The sequence below is a fragment of the Quercus lobata genome, chromosome 8, assembly GCF_001633185.2.
Source record: "Quercus lobata isolate SW786 chromosome 8, ValleyOak3.0 Primary Assembly, whole genome shotgun sequence".
Lineage (NCBI taxonomy): Eukaryota > Viridiplantae > Streptophyta > Magnoliopsida > Fagales > Fagaceae > Quercus > Quercus lobata.
Genome location: NC_044911.1, coordinates 40,305,980 through 40,306,843, shown reverse-complemented (window position 1 = coordinate 40,306,843; position 864 = coordinate 40,305,980). Strand labels below are relative to the sequence as shown.

The 864-nt window shown below is 43.3% G+C and overlaps 1 protein-coding gene across 1 annotated transcript; it reads left to right on the top strand.

Moving 5' to 3' along the window:
* The first annotated feature begins 489 nt into the window (after positions 1-489).
* LOC115956867 lies at positions 490-864 on the top strand. The gene has a single exon (XM_031075142.1). It carries the CDS (start codon positions 490-492, stop codon positions 862-864), a length of 375 nt encoding a protein of 124 aa, XP_030931002.1.

Here is an 864-nt window from a genome sequence, read left to right as displayed (position 1 = left end):
GTACCAGTTTTTGCTGCAAGCCTCTCAAGCCTAACAACCCAGCAACTCTATGGTGGACAACATGAAACCATTATGGAATAAAATTTGGGGACTCAATGTTAGCAAAGGTAAAAAACTTTGCTTGGCGTGCTTGTTAACTCCCTACCTACAAAGACTAATTTGATGAAGAGGATGGTGGTATCCGATGGTCTTTGTGACATTTGCAAGCTACAAAATGAAGATACTGCCCATGTCATGTATCATTGTTTAAAGCTAGACACCCTCTGGAATTCGACACCAATTTGGAATCACTCCGCGTTAAAATAGAGTTCAAGTTTCATTGACATGCTTGGCTTTATTTTCACAGAAGATAGGAACCCAGAGCTCTTTATCTCGGTGACGTGGGCGATTTGGAATAGTCGTAACAATTTGAGATTAGGCAAACCAGTGGTCCCATTGTACTAGCTACTGTAGCTAGCCAAGGAACGCCTGTAGGAACATGAGTCTCTTATGGGGAGTCCACTGAGAGGTCGCCTTCTGCAACCACAAGCGGTCTGGACACCTCCATCGGCCTTATGCTTCAAAATTAATTTCGACAGTGCTACGTTTGAGAAAAAAGGCAAGGCTGGTCTAGGTGTGGTAATCCAAAATGGTGTTGGACAGGTTATGGCATTGCTCTCTCAGCTGATACCATTGCCTCACTCTGTCATTGAGGTAGAAGCATTGGTTGCACAACAAGGAGTGGAACTTGCACTAGAATTGGGCTTCTATAATATTGATCTTGAGGGAGACTCGGCTGGCTTAATCAGTTCTCTCAATGATGGTTATGGGACTCTAGCTCAATATGGTCGCATTATAACATATATTCATTACCTTGCCTCATAG